The 21,897-nt window shown below is 39.2% G+C and overlaps 1 protein-coding gene across 2 annotated transcripts in view; it reads right to left on the minus strand.

Moving 5' to 3' along the window:
* ANOS1 (anosmin 1) overlaps positions 1-21,897 on the minus strand; it is a 213,686-nt gene that overhangs the window by 160,122 nt on the left and 31,667 nt on the right. For both annotated transcript variants that reach the window (XM_005592928.5, XM_005592927.5), the window contains exon 2: positions 21,269-21,316. In XM_005592928.5, coding sequence (XP_005592985.1) covers positions 21,269-21,316 — 48 coding nt within the window. The remainder of the gene's footprint in view (positions 1-21,268; positions 21,317-21,897) is intronic.

Raw genomic sequence — 21,897 nt, forward strand, 5'->3', positions numbered from 1 at the left:
ATGGAAACACACACCACTTACTGTGAGAGCACCCGAACTCACGGCTCATATAATCCACAGAGACAATGTTCCCCCAAGTGAACAACCACCCAAAGAGAGCAAAGTAAACAACTCTAATTACAAAACACAAACTGTCAGGCATCTGGTAGGTTCAAGGGGCCTTTCCAATGGATAAACAGTTCTAAAATCATGGGTTCATATATGCAGTTATTCAACTCAAGAGACCAAGAGACTGAGGACAATATCGTCCCGCCAACCTTCAGTTCAACAATTCAGAGTGAAAATAATAATAATAATAATACAATTAAAAATTGGTTGTAAGAGGTAAAGCATGCTAAGAGAAATAAGGCAGACACAAAAGGATAAATACCCTATGATTTCATTTGTATGAGGTTCTCAGAGTACTTGAATTCAGAGACAGAAATTAGAAAGATGATTGTGGAATGGGGGGAATCAATTAATAATCATATTGATTTTCTTTACAAGAGTCCCTATAAGAAGGCCTACTGAGATCCTTAGGCCTCCGGAGATACAGAGTCAAATGTTTCACACTTTTAAATTATTTATGCTTATAATATCCACCTTTAGGGATTTTTTGCAAAAAAAAAAAAAAAAAAAAAAAAAAAGTCTTATCCTTCAAAAAGATTACTTCTACAGTCAAATTCATAAAAACAGAAAGTAGACTGGTGGTTGCCGGGGGCTGAGGGAGGGGGAAATGAGAAGTTGTTATTTCATGAGTATGGAGTTTTTAGTTTGATAAGATGAAAAAGTTCTGGAGATCTGTTGCACAACAATGTGAATATACTTAACACTACTTAACTATACACTCAGAAATGGCTCTCACGCCGGGCGCGATGGCTCACTTGTTGCATTTCCAACTATGTCCCAGGTGATCTGAGGCTGCAGGATCCATCAACCACACTTTGAGTAGCAAGAGTCTAACCAACTAAATTGTGAATACTGAAGCTCAGTAATCCCAGCACTTTGGGAGGCCAAGGTGAGTGGATCACTTGAGGTCAGGAGTTCAAGACCAGCCTGGCTAACGTAGTGAAACCCGTCTCTACTAAAAATACAAAAATTAGCCAAGTGTGGTGGTGTGTGCCCATAATCCCAGCTACTCGGGAGGCTGAAGCAGGAGAAAGAATTGCTTGAACCCAAGAGGCGGAGGTTGCAGTGAGCCGAGATCGTGCCACTGCACTCCAGCCTGGCTGACAGAGTGAGACTCCATCTTAAAAAAAAAAAAAAAAAAAAAAAGGCTCTCGTGGTAAATTTTGAATTAATTCTTAAATTATTTATTTACTTATTTATTTATTTATTTTTAGAGAGAGGGTCTCACTTTGTCACCTAGCCTGGGCTGCAATGATGTGATCATAGCTCTCAGTGGTAAATTTTATGTTTCGTGTGTGTGTGGTTTTCTTTACCACAATAAAAAATAAAAATGTTACTTTTATAATAAAAGAAAAGCTGTTTATTAGAAAGAAGTAGTAGTCATAAAACGCTAACTTTCTTCAACATACTTCAATGACATTTCTTCAAATTAAATTTCCAAATAGACAACTGTAATAAAAATTTTGAAGCAGGAAGTTTTTGTTGGTGAGGAAACGTTTTAGAGTTGTCGATTAGATGATAGCCCAGGAAGACATAAGGCAATCTAATCAATTGTGCTTATTTCTCCTATTTTAATACAACTTAAGTGACATGGAGGCACCTGCTCATTTCACCTTTCCACACTGAGAACACTGCCCTCAGCTCATGTCCAGTAATCTCCTCCTTCCCGTCATTCTCTCACTCTAACACTGAGCACGAATCAACTCTCATACTATGTGATCAGGTTATGTATGGTCCAGATTCCCTAGTGAAGAGTAGCAGAATATGCCAACCCAAAATATGCTACTTTGGCATAAGGATTATTTGGAACTGAGAGCAATTGAGAAGCAGTAGATGCAGGAAGAACTCTCTGCCTTCCCCATTTCTGCTTAAAAGGAGAGACATAAACTTCCCCTTTGTAAAGGCAATGTAAGTTTCCATTTGTAAAAAGGTTCCCTTCTTCCAAATAACTCTTATCTGCATAACAAGCCTTAGTGAACAAGCCTTATCTACCACACATTTCCAGGTCACTTTCCCACAATTTACTGCCCGGAATCCAAAACCCCCTTTTCTTTGTCTATTCTCTTCTCCACAATGTATTGCCCTTCATTAAAATGGTATATAAACTTCTAGGTGTAACCACTTCTTTAAGTTTTTATTTCTTTTCTGTGAAGCCCCTGTGCATGTGAAAATATTATCATCTAATAAGCTTTGTTTGCCTTGTTTTCCTGTTAATATGTCTTTTGTGAATTAAATTCACAGGCCCTAGTAACAGAACCCTATGAGGGTAAAAGGCAAGTCTTTCCATCGCTATGCTAGTCTAGTCACCTAGCAATTTTATATAGGACGAAGAAAATTAGTATCAACACAAACCAGTAAAATGTGAAGATGAATATTTATGTGCTTTCAAGAGAATATAGCTACATCTCTTGTTTGAGAGATTTCCCAGCCTCTCAAAACCTGACTTTCCTCTTTTTTCTCTTCCTCATGGCCACGCTACCAAAAGAAAGGAGAACCATACCCGGAATGAAATTTCTCCCTTTCCACACTTTCCTCAAGTAACATGCAGTCTGCCTCCGGTCTTCCAGGCTTTCCTAAGACTCCTCTTTCAAAGTCTCCAAGGACATCAAGACCCATTCTATGGTCCCCACATCTTATTAGCCACGGGATTTTGAGAGGGTCACTCTATCCAGCATTTTGCATAATAATCAAGGAACGTTAATACTTTCCATTCCCATCTCAGAAAGATACTTTAAAAGCAAATGGTATTCATTTATGTGACAATTCTTTGCAAACTCTAAATCCTAACCAAATGTAAGATATTAAGATAATGACCAAAGATCAAGCCAAAGTTACTATCAATATATTTGGGGAGAAATCCAGAAGTAATAAAAACGTCAAATTACCCCTAATGTAAGATACGGAAGTGAAAGAATCACATTGATCAGGGGGTACACTTCTGAGAGCACAGAACCTAAGATTTCTGATTTAGATGACTGAATTTATACCCAATCCACTCCCCACACAGCACTTCATCACCCAAACGAACCCTTTGCAAGCACGGGGTCAGGCACGTGGATGGCATACATTTAACACTTAACAAATGAAAAGTGAGCTAAGAAGGAGGAATGGGGGTAATGAGTTTCCAAGACTCAAGAATTTCAGGCTCTACTTGCAAAAAATACGTAAGCAAAAAACTACAAGACAGTGAATGCAAGCATCAACATGGCATCTTGCTAACAGGCAGGAAGGATTCATCAACTGGTCCTGGGACTAAAGGAAGATAAATGTCAGAGAAAGCTGCAGAAACAGAGAGAGAGAAAAAAAAAAGGTAAGCTCTGGCCTTTGTCGGAAAATGAGAATTTCACAGCAAAAAAAAAAAGGGGCAGGGAGAGACTGGAGCAACAGGTAACGTACTAACTGTACAGAGAACAACAAAGAAAGTTAACACATGCTACATGGCTGTTCAAGACCCGTGGGATGCATTAAGTTGCTTAATCATCACAAAAATCTATACAGTAGCCCCTATTATTATCTGTCCCATTTTTCTTCAGATGAAAAAATTGAGGCACACAAAACAAAATCACTTGCTCAAGATCACACAGCCCCTAAGTAGAGAGGCCATAATGTGTTGATTAATTCCTCAGCTATTTTAGTAGTCACAGGCTTGCCACTTGCTCTTCATCTCCACACTGTATTACCTCTCTCTCCAAAGTACTACAAGCAAAAGCAAAGAGGTATGAAAGAATGTGGCATGCTGAGGAGTCTGGGAAAATTGTCTAATGAGAATGAAAAAAAGGAACCCCAAGAAAATACACACACACAAAAAGAGCAGAGTCATCTGGAAAGTTAGATGGAAGCTCAATATAAAGGATGCTGAAAAATGTGCCAAAAATTTGATGTGATCCTGTAGGTTAGGGCTACTGCAGACCAGCATCTACTGGAATCCTCTTAGAAATGCAGACTCTCAGGCCCTAGCCCAGAAGTACCACATCAGAATCTATGGAGGTGGGGCCCAGGAATCTGCATTTGAGCAAGCCCACCAGGGGATTCTTGAGCATACTAAAGTTTGAGAAACACAGCCTCTAAGACCTTGGGATCTGTAAGAGCAAAAACGGGGAGAAAAAATGGAGCTATGGGATTACCACATTTTAAGGACAGTAAATGCTTCAGTGATATCAGAGGGGATAGCCAAACAGTCTGAGAGATTTATCAGAAGGACTTTGCAGACAGCTAGATAGAAAGGTAAAGGACGAGGAGCGATGAAGGAGGATTTTGAGTTTTTTAGCTTGGGTGCTTAAGATATATTAATCTTTTAATTAATATTAATAATTCCAGAGAGAAACACAGGTTTGGGGAGCATTAATCAGTAACTTGGCCCAGGTGACGGAGCTAGTGAATCTCTTCAGCCTTCAACACTGGTGCCCAAAGACCAAACTCTATTGTGCTTCTCACTCAAATGGTAGAAGGCATCCGATTAAATCAGGACACATCAATGTCAAGGATTTAGATAGGATCTTAAATCAGAAATAGCCAGTAAAAAGTTGAATCTAGAAGTCAGGACAGGAATACTGCAACGTTCTACATGTGTTACAGAAACCAGGCAAGTAAAGAAAAGGTATTTCCTTGGCCAAAAATAGAATTCTTGCTCTGCTTCCCAAATATCAGAGAGCAACGCCATTGCCCTCATTTCCTTTAGATTACGGTGATTGTGAAAGAGAGGCTTCAATTCTAGTCTTTAAATCATCTTAAGGCTTGATTTATGCTGCTGCTGCGAATGCATGACTGACATTATCCTGCAAGTCCAAGCAGAATGCAGGCAAACTACTGTTGCCTTTGTCCGGATCACGAGGTAACCTGTCAGCAGAGTGACAGCTAATGTTATAACACTGGGGGTTTCACGACAGTGCACACAAAGGCTAGGAGATGTCACCCTTCTGAGCTATGCTACTTTTTCCTGACAAATACTATGCTAGGACTGCGCAGAAAATGACTCAGAAGAAATATAGAAAATCCTCCCCATGTACTTACTCTATCTGAGCTTATAATATGGCCTGCTTATAATATGGCCATTACCAACTAGAAAACAAAAGTTCTAAGGAAGGTTATTGCCTTTCTGCCTCAAAACAAAATAGGGAGACAGGCAGAGGATGCACAGGACACATGTGGGGAATAGGGCAACATTCAGGAACGTGAAAACACAGCAGACAATTGCACTTGCGGCAAATTTGCCTTGGGTCTTGGAACTGCTATTTTTGAAGGGCCTCTGCAACAGGGCTTCCCGGTCATCAGGGGACTTTTCGGTGCTGCTTCATCCAAGAGGGCTAAGATTTACAGTTGATTAGCCTGCATAGTTCAGTTGCTTTTTCAAAAGATTCTAGGAAGGGATTATTTCTGTGCCCAAAGAGCCCCTAGAGAATAGAGAAGGGCCGCTTGCCGGCCGTAATGTGAATTCCCCAGAGTCGGTACACTGTGCTCACTGAAGCAGACGAAGTAAAGTTAAAGAAGCATTTAGTTCTTCAGAATGCCGGCCTTAATAAGTATCTTTTTGTGGAAGGATTTAGGAGGAGGGGAGGGTTATCCTTAGTGCAGGCATTATTTCCTCATACAAAAAGGGAAAATGTGCATACAGTCGGATGTAAAAAAGCCAACCTCGAATGCCTGCCCCCTCCCCTTCCCCGAGGAAAAGTTGCTGAACACACACTCCCAAACACGAAAGCATGAATCTTCACAGCTTAATAGTCCCGAAGCCATTGTGAAGTTTCTCTTGGGAAATGCTGTTCATTCATCTGCGACTGACCAAGTTCAACCATTCAGCTGTGAGAACTCAGAGACTTGCAGCCATCAAAAGACCCACCTTCCTCAGCAAGCGGAAGCCAGAGGAGCTGCCTGCCCGAGGAAGATCTCGGGAACTCGCTTCTCCTCTCCACAAGGACCCCTTCCGGCCCCACGAGAGAAGGCTGCAGAAGGCTGAATCTGGGTGCATCTGCAAGCAGCTGAACACTTAAATGATCTCTGCTTGCACAGTTAAGGGCTTGTCCTGGCTCCTGCGGCTCTCACAGTTCTCCCTGCAAACAGTGCTCCTTATGTGGAATTTGATGCAGCATTAGTCACTTGCAATGAGTTAAAATGAGTATGATTTAATTAGACAGTTTCGCATAAGCCCAATTTTCTAACCAACAGCAACTTTTTCCTATTTAAACCCTGTGTTTTCTTCAACCTGTCATCACACAGGAATATACACATTGACATCAACTGAGCTATTGCTATTAATATAACGAACACAGCATCGACAGAGCGGCCATTCCATTATCGTTAAATAAGCCAGAAGCCATTCATTATACCCCTCTATGCTTAAAAATTTCAGCCGGGACTCCCATAACTTAAGGCAGAGAGAAAGTCTTTCATGGAAATCAACATAAATATTTACCACCCATAAGAATAGAGAGAAAAAGGGACAGAGAGGGAGGGAGGGAATCAATGAACAGAAGAAAGAAAAGAAAAGAGAAACAAAGAAAGAGAGAAAGAGAGAGGAGGAAGGAGGGAGAAAGAAAGAAAAGAAAGAAAGAAAGAAAGAAAGAAAGAAAGAAAGAAAGAAAGAAAGAAAGAAAGAAAGAAAGAAAGAAAGAAAGAAAGAAAGAAAGAGGAAGAAAGAAAGAGGAAGGAAGGAAGGAAAGAAGGAAGGAAAGAAGGAAAAAGAAAAGAAAGAAAAAGAGAAAGAAAGAAAGAAAGGAAGGAAGGAAGGAAGGAAGGAAGGAAGGAAGGAAGGAAGGAAGGAAGGAAGGTGGGAGGGAAGGAAGGAAGGAAAAAGAAAGGCAGGAGGGAAGAAGAGAAAGAAAGAGTGCACGAGCAAGATTTACAAAGTGCCCACTTTAAGTCATTTTCCCCCACACAAATGGAAAATGAACTTACCCACATTGGTAGCTATGCTCTGAAAAGACCCGGTTGAGAGAAGTCCTTTCTTTATTGTGTAGTTTTAAAGACGATTCTTTGACCTCTGCTATTTATGACTTGAGATCTGTGAAGACAGGGCCAAACCCCTCTGGCTCCCATGGCCCACACAAACAAAAGCACCCCACCTTTGTTCCACTACCACATTTCCCATCAGGACACGTTTCTACCGCACTCCCTGTTTTCATAATTTAAGTTGTGTTACTTAAATTTTTCTTGCCCAGTTATAGCCATTACCTAATTTACAAGAGGCTCTCATTGCTCTTTTCTAGTAAATCTTTTCCCATAATCATCACTTCTCAACTGAAAGAACTTTGGTATGAATATAGACGTCTTGTCACTTCATTTTGTTTAACCATGAAATTCTGGATAAAAGGGTTCAAGAGACTAAACAACTCATCGGGCAACATGCTCAGCCACAATATGATATCCTTCTACCGATTTATTATTTTATGGATGTGTGCATTTATCTATGGCCTTTCTCACTCTTAAACTAATTCAAGACAATTTACAAAGCTACATACGATTACAGCTGGAAAACACATCTTAAGTGAGTGAAAAAAAAATGAGATAAAGGGAAATTAAAATGGGGAGAAAATAAATACTATCAGGGATAAAGCAAGTTTCCTAAATACATATGATCAATTTCAGCACACTTGTTAAAGACAGGCTGTTTTATTTAAGTTTTAGCGTTCCAAAGACCAACTGTAAGAGGAAAACACTATTGATTGCAAAATCCACAGTATCCATAGGCCAAAAGTATCTACCCATTTCTAAAGGAGGCACAATTAGTACTGATAATGCAATCAGAATGAATGTCTCTAGGCCAGGCGTGGTGGCTCAGGCCATAAATCCCAACACTTTGGGAGGCCAAGCTGGGCAGACCACCTGAGGTCAGGAGTTCTAGACCAGCCTGACCAACATAGCGAAACCCCCTCTCTACTTAAAAAAAAAAAAAAAAAAATAGCCAGGCAAGGTGGCAAGCATCTGTAATCCCAACTACTCAGAAGGCTGAAGCAGGAGAATCGCTTGAACCCAGGAAGTGGAGGTTGCAGTGAGCCAAGATCGCGCCACTGCATTCCACCCTGTGAGATGGAGCCAGACTTCGTCCCCCCCAAAAAATTAATTAATTAATACTCTCCATTTCCTCCCCAAAATGGCATGACATAAGAGACCAATGTCCTCAACAACTTTCTTAGAGCAGCCCCAATGACTAGGTTTGTAGGACAATTTCTGAGATGATCACCCATACTGCATTGCAGCAACATACCATTCAGCAAAAGCCATTTGTTAAAGGAAGATTTGAAACGGCAAAGGCACAGTTTAGTCGTGTAATCAAGGCATAGATTCTAGAGCACCTGGAAGTGATACATCCATCAGGCAGGTATAAATACTGTGTCTCCAGTGGCTTTTGGTACCACCAGGATATAATGAGTTTCATATTCTACTCCTTGGAAAGTTCCAGATGCTTGGTGGCTTTGCTTATACTTCATTGTCACTTCATAGCTAGCAGAACTTTCATTAGCTCTGACATTCACTGTGAAATTAAAGGTCCTAACAGACATTTGTCTAAAATAAATAAATAAATAAAAATAAATTTAAAAAAGCAAACCACTTCCTGCATAGATATGCATCAAACAGGGAGAAGGGAGTATTTGACAAAAATCCGCCTTAGAAAATGTGATTTTATTTTCCAACCCAGAAGAAAACAGAAGGTGTAATCCAGTAAAACACACACACACACACACACACACACACACACACACACACACACACACAGATTACGCAAAGAACATCATGTTTTGAGCAGCGAATCTTACAAGGACATTCTTAGACCTAAACTAGTTGAAAAATAAATTTGCCAAGGTGGTTGAATGTCATTATTTATGGGGCAAGACAAGTTCTTCCCCATTGAATAGCTAAAAGATCTCTTGAGAAAGGCAAATCATTTTAGTTTGAAACAATTACTCTATATTCTCTTTTTCAGGCAAGTTAGACAGCAAGAGTGTCCATGTTAACCCAGTTGGTAAAAAGAGTTAAAATTAAAACCTCCATTTATTTTCCTACAATGACTACTCTTTCAGAAACACAGAGAAATGAAAAGTTTCCAAAGTAGACTACGCACAAAAACAAATTAGGTTTTCTAAGAAGAACTCCTGTGTGTGATTCGGGAGACAACTAGACTTGAATCTCATTCCAACGATTACCTATAAGGTGGAGTCAAAATTACGGATATAGAAAAGCAAATGTGAACCCCTTAAATTCAAGTTAGAGTTTTCTACCCCAGTAGAGAATATTTTGACAGTGACTGCCATGGCAGAGATAAAGCAACATGATACAATCTCATGCTCAATGACCACAAATTCTATCTACGAGAGATTGAAATCCAATTCTGTATCCTTTCTCATACATAAGGGTCCCCAAACTTCAATCAGCATTGGTGTGTTTTTCCAGTTGCCAGAATAAACCTCAACATCTTCAAACAAGCGGCGCTCATCCCTGCTCTGCGTGCTTTCTGATGAACACATTACAAGTTCAAAACATCTGTCAGACTGTAATCACCATGTAATGCATCTTGACTCAGATGGTTTTCATATGTTCAAAACAGATTCCCTTTCTAAAGGCAGCTTTATGGAACTCGTCTTCAACTGTGAACCAAATAAGAGATTTCGTTTGCATTTTCTTTCATCAGATGGAAGAAGAAATTAATCGTAAGCGATTAGGAAAAGACTTACACAGAGGTGCATTTCCCCTTCCGCATGTCTTTCCTTTGAAGTTTACAGCAGGTGGAAGAGTCTTTCACACCCGTAAAATTGACATGGAAAAGCAGAAACACACTGAGCTATTAACTTGTCACATATTGGATTTAAATCTAAATAGGAACCCGTTCTTTCCCTTATATATTGATTGTGTACCAGCTTAGCAGGAAGCTTTGCATGTTCTTTCAGCAGACAGGCCAGTTTCTAAGCTAAAATAACCTGGAATGTTTCAGCTACCGCAGGCTAATGATCACCCAAATGCACACTAATATGTTTGATAAAAGTTCTCAGCGTGAGGGCAGAAAACGCTTACCATGAGAATGACAGTGGTCAGGGGAAGCAAATCAGTGGCACCAACTCATGCCGCCTTCAATGCTGGAGGCTCCAATTAGAACTGTGAGTCTGCATTCCAGGGGGCAGTGACAGATGGAAGTTTGCAGCAAATCTCTAATTGTTTAAATCATTAACTCATCCATCCACCTGCATTATCACTAGAAGGGACCCTGCTGGAAGCCTTCAGTGGTTTCTCAAAAATCTCAGGACTATTTCCTGGGCAGTTAAGAAATGGTGTTTTGAAACTAGTTGTTTATGTAGCTATTTGTGAGTTCTTTTTTTATCTTTTTCCCACGCTCTCACTTTTTTCTCTTCTTTTTTCTTTCCATTTCTGCCTTTGCATCAGAGATGATATCCACTTTAATGTCCTTATAGAGCAACATTGGATGAATTACTTATAAATCATGCCACACGTCCAGCCCTAACTTAATTTTCAATTGCCTCAACTCCCTTAAGAGAGACTTCAGGCCGGGCTCTGTGGCTCACGCCTGTAATCCCACCACTTTGGGAAGGCTAAGGTGTGCAAGTGGCTTGAGCCCAGGAGTTCAAACCAGCTTGGACAAGATAGTGAAATCTTGTCTCTACAAATAATAATAATAATAATAAATTAGCCAGGCATGGTGGCACATGCCTGTAGTCCCAGCTATTCAGGAGGCTAAGGCAAGAGGACTACTTGAGCCCGGGAAGTCAAGGATCCAGTGAGCCATGATGGTGCCACTGCACTTCAGCCTGGGCAACAGAGCAAGACCCTGTTGTCACGTGCATCCACGTGAAGAGACTACCAAACAGACTTTGTGTGAGCAATAAAGCTTTAAAAAAAAAAAAAGAGAGAGAGAGAGAGAGAGAAAGAGAAAGAGAGACTTCATGTCTTACTAAGCAGAAAAGGCCAAGGCTACTAATAATTATCTTTTGGCATCATGCTATAGGACAGCTGGAGAAATTTACATCCAATGGTTTATATTAATCATGCTAATATAATATTGTACATAAGATGGCTTTTTCAAAAGAACACTAGTTGAAACCTCACACACACTAACAATTTTTTTCCTCATGCATTCTACACAAATGTTAAGTCCAAAATGTTGGTTTAAGGAAATAATAGAATATTTCTCTTATCTCCTCTAATGTTTATTATCACATCATATTTATTTTCTCCTGAAAAATAAAGACATGATCTCATGTAAGTAAAGATATGTACTTGTGGAAATAATAACATTAATATCCAAAATGAAGGGGAACTAATTATACCCGACTTGAGACGTTTTCTGCATAAATCTCTCCCTTTGAATTACACAAGCCTGCACTTCTCCTGAAGTCATTGTCAAATGTGATTTGGCTGTTAAGTCATTGTTTGCTCCAAAGGAGATGAATAAGTTGAACAACGGATGCTTGGTGAACAGCAACATTATTCTTGAAATGTATCATATATAAAGTCAAGAGATATTGTATAAGCATCAGTAAGTATTGCAACAGGTCTAAAGTATCTAAATATTTAAAATTTTGACCCACTTCATATTAGAATTACAATCAGATAAAAAACGTTCACCTTTGGGTCTTGGGTACTTGGGCACGGTGCATTTTCATGTATGTCCGAGTTTTCATTTTGCTCCTAAGAAATGTCTTCCTTGGGCTCTATGGATTTACGGTCATTACCACATAAATCTCAGAAAGCATCTCATACAAAACAAAAACTTCCACAGTCATATTCAGATGTGTTTCAGAGGTTTGGCCCTCACTCAATAAATTTCACAGATGGCAAATGAAGCCGTCCAGATTTTTATACAAGCAAAACCAATCTTCCTCACCTCTAAACTTGGTTCTGAATAAAGCTGGAAAATTACTAACAGTTTGGAATTGTAGCCCTTATAGGAACTGAACTCCCACTGAGATCAAAGCTGGAGTTTTGATTGGGCCCTAAATTACCGCTTTTCAATACATACACTCCAAACCAAATGGGGAACAAAAGTCAAGCCAGTGAGTTCCGGCACCCAAAGGCAGAGAGAGAAGCATGCAGGCTCCCCACAGACAGATGGTTGTTACTAAGTGGCATGCCATTGTTTGTTAGATGCAAGGTTTTGAAACATAACTCTGAGCTGAAGGTTAAAGGAGAAATCTTTTTTTTTTTTTTTTTTTGAGACGGAGTCTCAATTTGTTGCCCAGGCTGGAGTGCAGTGGAGCAATCTCAGCTCACTGCAACCTCCGCCTCCTGGGTTCAAGCGATTCTCCAGCCTCAGCCTCCTGAGTAGCTGGGATTACAGGCGTGCACCACCACACCCAGCTAATTTTTGTATTTTTAGTAGAGACGGGGTTTCACCATGTTGGCCAGGCTGGTCTTGAGCTCCTGACCTCGTGATCTGCCTGCCTCAGCCTCCCAAAGTGGAGAAATATTTTATAAAGTGAAGATAAGACTCATGCAAATATCAGATGAAAATGTACCAAAGATTTTATTTAACTCAAGAAATAGTCATATGTTACATTTGGTTCAAAGGAAAAATCCCATAGATAAATAGACAACAGATAAAGGACAGACAGATTAAGATGGATGGATGGATGGATGGATGGATGGATGGATGGATGGATGGATGAATAGGGTCAATAAGGAATGCTGGTGCTGAAATGGATTTACAAATATATGCAAAATGTTGTATTCCTGGAGGAAGCATCAAGTGTATTCCACTAGACAAAATTTATTTTGCATTTTCACGGACAAGAGTTAGTTATTTTCATTATCAATTTTCTACCATTTGCAGAGTGGGAAAATAGTTCAAAGCAGTGAACACTGGACAGAACTTGGAGAAGTGCAATAGAGAGAAAAATAATCTTTACTTTTGCCAATTTTCAAGTCTTTCACAATTTTTCTTGACTCTGATCATCACATTTTAACACTGGATTTTCAAAAATTAGCTGTGATTTATTTGAAGTTTTTTTTCACTATTGCTTACTATTCATTATTTCAAATCCCTGCAGTTTGACAATGTTCTATAAGCAATGTCAGAAACTGTCCATTTTTGTTTGACTTTAAATATTTTAAGATATGTCTTTGTATTGTCAGAAGAATGCATTTTTATTGTTTCGTTTGGGTTTAGTTTTGTCTGTGTGAATGTAATGTCATAGAAGAGGGGTTGACAAACTACAGCAGCAGGCCAAATTCAGGTTGCCACCTGTTTTTGTAGAACCAGTGAGCTAAGAATGGTTCTTTCATTTTCAATGGTTGGAAAAAAAATAAGTAAAATATTATAACGTGAAAATTACAGGAAATTCAAATTTTAGTATCTACAAATAATGTTTTATTGGAACACAGACACTCTTCTTGGTCTATGTATTTTCTACTACTGCTTTTGCGCTGCAGAAGTAGAGTTGGGTAGTTGCAACAGAGACCTTATGGGCTGCCAAGACAAAGATGGCTACTATGTGGTGTTTTTATAGAAGTCATTTGCTAACCACTATCCTAGAACACTGCTTTTAATGAAAAGTTACATTGAAAAGGATGATGGGATTCAGGACACACTACTCAAAATATGGCACCTTGGCATATTAAACAAACAAAAGCAGGAAAGTCTCTCGGACCTCCCCTCCTCACCCACACATACGCTTCTCCCTGATGCAGGGTATCCTGCTTAGGAAAGCTTTTCCAACATTCCAAGAGGCAGGTCAGAAGACACTCATGTGAGGGCCTCCCAATCCCTGGAAGAAAGGAACATGCTCATCTCTGAAGATGACGGGTCACAGAGAGGAACCTGAACAAACAGGCCTTGCTAAATTCCCCAGTTTATCTCCACTAGTTCACACCGTTTTTGTCCTATCATATTTCTCTATCGGTATTCACTCTTTGTCAAAGCTACCATAAAAATACACAGAATTAACCATTTACTGGAGTCTTCATTTCTTTAGGAAGGCTTCCATATCATGTAAATCTTACTAAATAAATTTGCAAGTTTTCCTCTTCTTAATCTATCTTGTGTTAAAAGGACCTAAGTCATGAACATAGGATGGGTAGAGAGAAGGATATTTGTCCTCCTCTACCCGAAAAAGCCACTGGGAAACATAGATATTAACATGGCTCATTACAATATTTTGACTCTGTGCTATGACTACATACCAGGGCATCTTGCCCATGAATTTGAATTTCCTGTCAAATGCTCCAAATCATTCCTAAGTGGGCTTTTAGGGAAATTACATACAATGAAAACAGAATGTAAGAACAAGCATTTCCTCTGAGCTGGAGGCTGTCTTTGGTTGGATATATCATTGCTTCAGGCCTCAGGTTCCTGAAGTGCACAATGAAAGAACTGCACTGGATATTCCTAAATATTCTCTCTAGCTTTAGAATTCTTCTCTCCATCCTTCATGCAAACAATGATCTCAATGGTCTGTATCACCCATGTTCCCCTACTGAGAGGAGCCATCTAAATCTTAACACAGTCAGTCCTAGGATCCATGTGTCTGTGGCTCATTCAAATAGTTTTCTCTTTCTTCATCAAGTATTTCCATCCCAGAGGACCAAATAAGTTATGAACATGAGAACTGAGCCTTAGGACCATGAGCAGAGCCTAATAGAGACTGGGTAATTCACACATTAACCTTTAATGGGTGAGTACAGAGGAACTTCAGAATGATGGAAGAGTTAGAACTGTGAGATTAGCAAAGAGAAAAAGCAGAAATGGATTCTAAAGGTGCACAAATGCTCTAATGGGCAAAGTAAAGGGGAGAAGATGGTTATGTCCCCATTGGTACAGTAATGGGGACTCATAAGGAATATTGCATGATTTTTTTTTTTTAAGACCGTGTCTCACTCTGTTGCCAGGCTGGAGTGCAGTGGCGTGATCTTGGCTCACTGCAAACTCTACCTCCAGGGTTCAAGCGATTCTCCCACCTCAGCCTCCCAAGTAGCTGGGACTACAGGCGTGCACCACCACACCGAGATAATTTTTGTATTTTTAGTAGAGATGGGGTTTTATCATGTTGGCCAGGATGGTCTCCATCTCCTACCCTCGTAATCTTCCAAAGTGCTGGGATTACAGCCTCCCAAAGTGCTGGGATTACAGGCATCGGCCACCGCCCCAGGCTGGAATACTGCATGAATTTTTAAGAATGGATGAAGTAACAATAGCTGGGAATTTTCTCAGTGAGCAAAAAAGTAAAAAATTAATGCAAAGACCAAGTTCACCCTTTGTATCACTTTATCACTAGGGCCTAGGGCATAGTAGATGCTCAGTGAGTATCTACTGAAATGGGATTAATCAGACTCTATTGGAATGAGCAAATGAAATGTATTTAAAGAAAATGTTAAACTAGAAACATAAACGCAAGGGCTGAACAGCCACAACATTATAATATATGGGAAAAAATAGGACCTGATTTACATTATATCTGGCATGGAGTAATTTGCTATTTAAGAGAAAGGTTAATGAAAATAGGTTCTTAAAGGAATAGGCCGGCTGCGGTGGCTCACGCCTGTAATCCCAGCACTTTGGGAGGCTGAGGTAGGTGAATCATTTGAGGCTAGGAGTTTGATGCCAGCCTGGCCAAAATGGAGAAACCCCGTCTCTACTAAAAATACAAAAATTAGCCAGGCATGGTGGTGGGCACCTATAATCCCAGCTACTCAGGACGTTGAGGCTGGAGAATCACTTGAGCCTGTAAGGCAGAGTTGCAGTGAGCCAAGATTGTGCCACTGCACTACAGCCTGGGCAACAAAAGCAAAATTCCGTCTAAAATAAAATAAAGTAAAATAAAATAAAATAAAATAAAATAAAATAAAATAAAATAAAATAAAGTAATGTACATTGTTAAGATTGGACCAACTTAAAAATATTATTAGAATGGAAATATATCACATTTTATCAGTATGTTTTACATTACTATAGTAATATTTCATTCCAAAAAGTATTTAGGGTGGCTTGGACTGAAAAAAAAAAGAAATTAAGAAAAAAATTGTTTGCAAAAGATATTTAGATAGAATTTTTAAAACACATTATTTTTTACACCAAAGGTGTATATTTACTTTCTTGATTAAAAATAGGTGATCTTCTTATTAACTTACTACTAAAATTGAAGTACTAAAAATAAGTTATTGTAAAGGCATCATTTTAGGATAGATTTGATATATTTTAAAAGGCTTGGCCGGGCATGGTGACTCACGCCTGTAATCCCAGTATCTTGGGAAGCTGAGGGGGGCAGATTACTTGAGGCCAGGAATTTGAGACCAGCCTGGTCAACATGTCAAAACCCCATCTCTACTAAAAATACAAAAATAAGCTGGGCATGTTAGCAGGTGTAATCCCAGCTACTGGGGAGGCTGAGGCACAAGAATTGCTTGAAGCCAGGAGGCGGAGGTTGCAGTGAGCCGAGATCGTGCCACTGCACTCCAGCCTGGCAACAGAGCGAGACTCCATCTCTAAATAAATAAATAAATGGTTTGCCCTGTTCTGAGACTGAAACTGTGTTTAGATGTCAATTTTGCGAACAGTTTATTCTGGAGTGGCCAAGGGCATACTGCATTCTTATGGGTTAAATGTTCTCTCAACATAAAAAGAAAAGAAAAGAGAAATCACCTTAATGGAGGAATTTCTAAGGAATCTATTTCTGTGGGAATCTACTGTGTATCCCTAAATGAAGCTGAATCAGAAGAGTGGGCCATCTTTAGGCTGTATCTTTCTGACTTCCCACCAGACAACAGGAACATAAAAGCAAGAAAGAGAAAATATGGCTCATTTGCTAGAATTGGGTCACAGTTTTGCCCCGAAGTTTCACTATTCACAGTAGTTATAAGGGTGAGGAAAAAAAACAAACAACAAACTAGCGCATCAAGAGAATCAACCACTAAACTGAGCAAGAGCTCTTTCATAACCTTAAAAAAGTTATTCTATAATACTTCATATGTGTGAGGTGTACAATGAGAAAATCACTGGCTTTTAATTCCACCGGAACTCAGTTCGAATCCCGTGTAGGGGATATACTAGTTTAGTCAAGTGACTTTGAAAGAAAGTCACCCACCTTTTCTGAGCATCTGTGACATGAAGGTGGTCATTCCAAGATGAAGCTGAGATTAATTTCACCCACACACAATTCCATCTTCATAGAACAAAAGAAATGTAAACTAACAGTAACTTAAGAGAGATAGAAAGGTATTTCCTCTTCATGTGCAACGCTGGTATGGGGCCCACAGTATCAAAGAGCCAGATTCCTTCTATCTTTCTTGTCAGTTATTCTCAGCCTGGACTCCATCCTCAGAAGTACCTCATGGCCCAAGAAAGCTGCTGGGGCCCCTGCCATTGGTATGCCCTCTAAGAAGCAGGGAAGGACAACGGGAAGAGAACAAATGAGTGCATTTTCTAGCTAAATCAGTTCCCTTTAAAAGAGGCATTTTGAAATTTCTTCACAATGATTCCACTTGGGCAAGAAATTAGCTACTGGCCATATTTAGAAGCAATGGAGCTTGGGGAAATATAGATGTTTAACCCAAGGTGACAACGTACTCAGGTGACGAATGAGCTTTCGATTAGCAGAGAAAAGGAGAAACCGGATTAGTAGGCAAAGAGCCATCTTTCTCACCAGTGTTAGAGAGTACATGATGACAATCAGAATTCCTAAACATAATGAGCCCCTAAAAAGGTGCTTGGCACATTCCTTGTGCTCAGTAAACTATACATTTGTTTTCTCTCATATAATAAAGTAAAACTGCTGAGGACTATACTCTTAATTTTTTTTATAACTCCACAAATGTGTAGGCCAGGGTTTGTCAATCTCAGCATTACTGACATTTGGAGCCAGATAATCTTTGCTGTGGGAGGGCATTTCTGTGCAGTATAGGTTCTTTATTAGCATCCCTGGCCTTGACCCACTAGATGCCAGTAACTCCTCACTCCCAACTGTGACAATCAAAAATATTTCCAGCCATTGGCAATTGTTCCTGGGGGAGCAAATTGCCCTCGGTTGAGAACCACTGGCCTAGATCTGTGCTGGACAATAGGCACTCTTCTATATTCTCTAGGGTTGAGTGGTGCAGGGGCTAAAGACCCTTGAGCTCATAGTGCTGATTCCATTATGTCGAACCCCGCATACTCTTGAAGTCAGATGAAGCATAGAGATGAATCTCTACAGTTAAAATGTTTTCTTCCAGCCTGGCCAACATGGAGAAACCCCATCTCTACTAAAAAATACAAAAATTAGCCAGGCATGGTGGCAGGCACCTGTAATCCCAGCTACTCGGGAGGCTGAGGCGGGAGAATTGCTTGAATCTGGGAGGCAGAGGTTGCAGTGACCCAAGATTGCAGCACTGCACTCCAGCCTGGGTGACAGAACAAGACTCCATCTCGAAAAACAAACAACAACAACAACAACAAAGTTGGGGACAGAGCACAGGCAGACAAGAGAGAGCCAATGAGAATCAGGGTAGGGCTTTGGATTTTAGTCTGAGTGAGATGGAAATGCATCATTGGGTTTAAGGTAGACAGCAGTGTGATGGCACTTATATTTTTGAAGGGTTTTCCCAGGAGCCACGAGGAAATGTGACTGTTTGGGGTCAGAGTGGAAGCTAGGAGACCCATCGGGATGCTCTTGGATTCACCCCAGACAGAATGGCAGGTTGGAGGTGGGAAGAGTGGTTAGATGAGATCTATTCCACAGGGGTCTGAAGGAGGAGCTGACAGGCTTTGCAGATGATCACCAGAAGTGATTAAAAAGTGTGTCGTTTCTAGAAAACATTATGCAAACCTAATCTTTTAAAATATATCATCAGAAAATTATATCATTAACACTACTTCTGACTTTTCTGAGTTTTCTGACTTTTCTCTCCCTATATTTGTACAAACTGGTTTCTAGAGTTGTTGGCCTGTAAGAAACACAATGTAGAAGACAGGGATCTGTATGTCTCTACTGGTTTGTTGAGTGACCACAGAACCATCATCAATATGTACGTGACTGAATTTTCCCATCTGTAAAACTGATGACTATGTGACTACAGATTACCAGTAACCTTGTTAACCTACATGTTAAGAGAAAAAGCCCACCTAGTACTTCATGAATCCCAAAAGAAATGCAAATTGTAATTATCTGCACAGGTATCCAGACATGATAACATCCAAAGGAGACAAACTTTGATTAATAAGCAAGATTCAATCCCAAAGAGTCCCAAAGAACTGTATTATATCAAACATAAAGGATCCCAAGTTAAAGACAATCCTTAAACTTCTGTCAGCTTTGTAATATATTCCAGAGTTTCAGTTGGGCTTAATTGTGACTTACTGATTGATTCTTGCTTTCTGACAAAAAGGATTGCTTTCTTTCCTTGTGAAATTCAAAGTCTCTCATGGCAGCCTTGATTAATCATTTGCAAAATATGGTTTAACTATCTATGATCCCTAGTGTACAAATTTCTTTCATTGCAATAATTTTAAAGTAATGCAAATAAACCTGTTCTAATCAAATCCCTTGTAAGTCTGTAAAAGATAATTTCTTGATGGGATATGGAAAAAATGTGTGCTTAAATAAGTAGTATTACCAATGTAACAAATTATCATTCCTATAATACACAATTAATACGACATTGAACAAAAAGAATACTTAGGAAATTTAATCGACCTCATAGCATTCATTATGTGCTTTATCTGGAATGATGGCATGAAAAAGTTATCTAAAATTCCAGTTGAAGACCAATTAATATAATCAATACCAGAAAATGTCTGGACAGAACAAATGCTTAGGACACTACATAAAAAGAGTAAGTGGACTGTAACCAGGCATTTCATTCCTGCCCAGTATCTAGACAGTCAGAGATAAGCAAAGCTTATCTTCATCAAATTATTTAACATTCACGTAGGAACTCTGTTCTATTTTATTTTATTTTATTTTATTTTATTTTTTTTTTTGAGACGGAGTCTCGCGCTGTCGCCCAGGCTGGAGTGCAGTGACCAGATCTCGGCTCACTGCAAGCTCCGCCTCCCAGGTTCACACCATTCTCCTGCCTCAGCCTCCCTAGTAGCTGGGACTACAGGCGCCCGCCACCTCGCCCCGCTAGTTTTGTTTGTTTTTTTTTTTTTTTGTATTTTTCAGTAGAGACGGGGTTTCACCGTGTTAGCCAGGATGGTCTCGATCTCCTGACCTCGTGATCCGCCCGTCTCGGCCTCCCAAAGTGCTGGGATTACAGGCTTGAGCCACCGCGCCAGGCCTCTGTTCTATTTTAAAATAACACTCGTGTATTCAGTGAGCATGATTGTGGAAATGCATCCTTAGAACAAAGTTTTTGGTTTAGGAATATTATTTTATAATCATTTATTGTATGTATTTGAAAGACCTTTCACAAATTAATCCTTTTCATAAATATGCTATTTCAAGATTATTATATATTCCTTAGATTACTTGTTGTTTATCAAATAAAGGTGTATTTCTATTTTAGGACTAAAAGTAATATCCATGAAATACACTGTATGAAACACTATTATGATCTCAAAGTTTTGCTCCAATGTTTTTAGCAAACTTTGTAAACTTCACTCATTTACATAACCTGATTACAAAACCTACTTCAGACTGCAGCTAGAGTACCATCATATATATATATTTAGAAAACAAAGGTTTTGGTGTATTGGGATTGAGGTAAGAACTGTATTATATCAAACATAAAATGAGTAACATAATAAAGTTCATAGTACTTTAGTGTGAGGCAAAGAATACTCAAAAATGGAAAAGAGACTGTTTAATGAAAAAATCAAATTATTTAACCAGCAATTCCTACAAAGAAACCAAAATACATGCAAAATAACATAAGTATAAATAGAACACATTAAATCTTCTCTGGTCTAACCAGAGGGCATTTTCTTCTTAGTGTTTTTTAACAGAAAATTACAAACAACAAATAAAATACAGTAGTATACAGAACCATCGATACCTGTATCTTGATGGCAGTGCTAGCTATGCAAATCGAATCTTACACATGATAAATGTCAAAAAATCATATACATATGTTGCATGCATATCGATTTTGTGCTTTTGATATTGTTTTCAATTACTTAAAGTGTAACCATTGGTGGAAACGGGGCATACATGATTACTCTGTGCTGTCTTTGCAACTTACTGTGAAACTATGATTATTTCAAAGTTCAAAGTTTTTTGCATCATTCATACAGGTATAGTAAACGTACCTTAGAACATTGCTTGTGATTCTGGCACCAAACCAGGGAACCATTGTTCTGCAAAAAGAAAAAGGAAAAATATTCATTATATACTCTTCTAATAGAAAGCTACACATACACAGATTTCTAATTTAAAATTATAATTTATGCATATAATTTTTGAATATTTGCATTTTAACAAATGCAAAACCTGATGTCCTTCCCTTCCAATGACAGAAAATGTGTTTGTAAGTTTCATTTTGTTGTTGATTTCATGATGTAAACAAAGACATATAAAATACTAAAGATTCCAAGCTGTCTGAAATGAAAAAGGGTCTGAGGCAACTTTGATGGTGTGTTGAGCAGTGAAGCAGGTAAATGAACACTAGACGTTCCACCAATAGTCAGCGGTTTTGAGAAATTTACAACTTAAGCATTGTGGCTGCTTTTGACCTCAACCAATTTACAGGAATAAGAGTTTGGGATTGGGAGAAAAATCTTGTATTGGTCTGTTCTTACACTTCTATAAAGAAGTACCTGAAACTGAGTAATTTATGAAGAAAAAAGGTTTCATTGACTCACAGTTCTGCAGGCTTAACAGGAAGTATGGCTGGGAAGGCTCAGGAAACGTACACTCATGGCGGAAAGCAAAGCGGAAG

This window comes from Macaca fascicularis, chromosome X (assembly GCF_037993035.2).
Source record: "Macaca fascicularis isolate 582-1 chromosome X, T2T-MFA8v1.1".
In the NCBI taxonomy this organism is placed as follows: domain Eukaryota; kingdom Metazoa; phylum Chordata; class Mammalia; order Primates; family Cercopithecidae; genus Macaca; species Macaca fascicularis.